At 31.8% G+C, this 3,010-nt stretch overlaps 1 protein-coding gene across 2 annotated transcripts in view; it reads left to right on the forward strand.

Annotated features, from left to right (window-relative positions):
• The first annotated feature begins 870 nt into the window (after window positions 1-870).
• Window positions 871-3,010, forward strand: part of LOC106459560 (protein dead ringer homolog) — an 88,305-nt gene continuing 86,165 nt past the window's right edge. For both annotated transcript variants that reach the window (XM_022386061.1, XM_013919186.2), the window contains exon 1: window positions 871-1,016. In XM_022386061.1, the coding sequence (XP_022241769.1) occupies window positions 981-1,016 (36 nt within the window). In that variant the 5' untranslated portion in view covers window positions 871-980. The remainder of the gene's footprint in view (window positions 1,017-3,010) is intronic.

Below are 3,010 nucleotides of genomic sequence, written 5' to 3' on the forward strand. Positions count from 1 at the left end.
ATAGCTCCGATGAATATAGTTAGCTTACTTCTCATTAGAAGTTCTTAAATGATTGAAAAGTTTTAAATAAAGACATTTAAAACTAACTAAAGTGAAAAGCTTCCTAAAAGATGACCCACTAAAAGAGTTGAGAGAAAATATTTTAAAATCAATATTAAGACAAATCGAGATCTACGTCAATTGTATTAAATAACGGTATAACCAACTGCATAAACTCTCCGAATGAATATTCTAAAGCTTATTAATAACTAACTCATCAAAAATAAACAAAATTTATGTGAATTAAATCAAAAGTTTCGTAGAAGAAGAGCACAAGGCCTTCAAATAATCATGTGAAATATTTATAAAAACTGAGGTGTGCAATTAAACTTTTAAACGAATTAAACTCCAAATGAAAATAGTTTTATCCAACTACCATAGAGAGCATGGAACCTGGAATCCATACAAGTCAGTGAAAGATCAACAGCAACAATGATATACTGACATTTATTATAATCAGGCAAGAGCTATATATCAAAAATTTTCTGTTTCTTAAGCTTAAAAGTACTGCTTTAGCTTTCATAATATTTGAGTTTTTAAAGCTCATGTAAAAGTAAGTTTTCGGTGAAATATACGTGAATCATATCTGAAGGACATACTTTTGTGTTAATGAAAGTTTAGGGACGTTGAATATTATAATCAGCCGACAAATTAAAGCCTGTGATTTGGCAACCTGGGACCATAAATTGACCAATTATGTAAGACATCTGAGGGCACGGCTGGCGATATCTGCTTTGAGGAACGACGCGATAGGGCACTACATCAACGCGAGGCACGCTGGGAGTCGTACTTTCCCCTAGTGAGCGAAAGCGGCTGATACCGAACAACAGACGCACGTTATTTCTGGGAGAAGCTCGGGGTAATTTTTTGCTAATCGTCAAGTGCTAGAAAAAATAGCCAAAATTCGAGTCAAAAACAGAGCTCCGATTCCCATTTTTCAAATGGATCACAACGAATCGGATTTGGACGGAAGCATGGTAAGTTGGGAAAACTTTTGTTTGAGCATAAGCTATGGACGAGCCTGAACAAACAGGGCGTGGGGTCCCTGGCCTTCTTTAGCTGTCAATAATATTAACAGGAATTTAGTAAACCTCTACATTAGGAGATTCAGTGATCAAGCAGTTAGTCATTTCTTTGGGATCCGAGCATTCTACTAACAATCTTTTACTAAGAGTAACAACAACAAACGATCAGTTTTCCTATAAAAATGTTAATGTTATAATGTTGCCTCACATATCTATACTTGTTACTTTAGATCATTTTATTTTATTATTCTAATGCTACGTTACATCGTTATCTGCGGTTCTCTCTTTTAATTTTACATTACCAAGTTCACTAGTCTTTGTCTTGTAGTGTTAAATCAATTTATGTTACATATACATTTGGATAAACTCAGCCTTATTTGTACGTAAAATTATTCTGAAATTCTTGGATTGCGTATTTGAACAATGTGTTATTCTTTCAGGGTAACTAGGCGCACGCTTGGAAAATGAATGTGTAGTTTTGTAAATATTAACTTGAAAAACACCATAAATCAAGTAACGAGATGAAAATACTGCAATGTTCCTAGGAGTATAAAATAATACAAGTTCATGTAAGTCCATGAAAGAAAAAAAATTAGAGCAATCCATCAAATTAGAAAAAAAAAATTCGTACACATTAAAACTTGGCATTGTCATCAGATGATGAGCTGAGAGAAACATTGCATTTTTTATTTTGCCTTTACTATCTGGGATGACAGCGTTGAGTCAGAACGTGGGTAACGTCTTCTCACATAGGGTTACTATGTATACTGATGAAGTTAAGTCTAGAAAAACATCACATGGATAACATCCAATTTCAGACGATTGTCAAGCACCTTTTTTTTTTCAATTTAATGGATTCAAGGAAAGCAGACATTTTTGTTGAGTTTCTTGCTTTTATAATTACGCGTTTTATAATGTTGCACAATTATATATATATTAAGCACTGTATGAATTTTATTAAAAGGTTGAAAGGATAAACCCGCAAATTTGTAAATGAATAGTTATTTAATTCGACAGATATGTTGATTCATAATTGTTAACATACCCTGAAGCAGATTATCAAAATAATTCATACAAATATAAGCTGCAACAAATTTACTTTAGCTTCTGATTTGTCTGATTTTAATCTCCTGAATAAAGTAACAGAGGAATGGTTAATTGAGTTAAATTTTTTCTCACGTCCATAAAGAATATTGTACGTCTTGTGTTCTTAAACATACTTGCATCAGTTCAGAATTTATGTATTTTTACTCTTTGAGCACGAACAAGTAATCGTTAAAGACAATTATAACTATTCTGATAATGTATATAGTTTATATACTGGTTTACAGAAAATGTATTTTTGCAGGATTTCCTAATAGATGACATTTTTTACAAGTTCTTCATGATCGAGAGAAGGTATTTCACTCAGAAACCGTCAAATATGTTAACTCTACAAACAAAATTTCTCTAACGATATAAAAGAAAACTAAATCTAGATAAAGACTAGAATATTTCGACTTGTACAACATTATTATTTGTTTTTTGCATTTGATAAGAAGTGAAAGTCACGACCTGCTGCGTAGAATACTATAAACAAAACTTGTTTTCAATTGCATAGATTTAAAACAAGTTAGTCGTATAAGGTTGCTTCGATACGGTAAAAATATGTTATAATGTTATAATAAAATTTTACTTACATGCTATGTGTAACAAGTTTAATAAATAAGATGTAGTTTGGATATTGAAACAAATTATCTGAGATTATTGGAACATTATTTGTATAAAAGAACCTAACGCTACGAAGGATCTTTGGCACTGGAATATAGTCTGATAAATTGGTTGCAAATCTGTTTATGACTTGGATATATTAGTGCGTATGGAACATGTTAAAAAGGTGTAATACATCAGTTCGTATGGAACAAGTTGCGTGATTGTAACTTATTGGATGTGCTTATACATATTTG

Source organism: Limulus polyphemus, unplaced genomic scaffold (assembly GCF_000517525.1).
Source record: "Limulus polyphemus unplaced genomic scaffold, Limulus_polyphemus-2.1.2 Scaffold627, whole genome shotgun sequence".
NCBI lineage: Eukaryota > Metazoa > Arthropoda > Merostomata > Xiphosura > Limulidae > Limulus > Limulus polyphemus.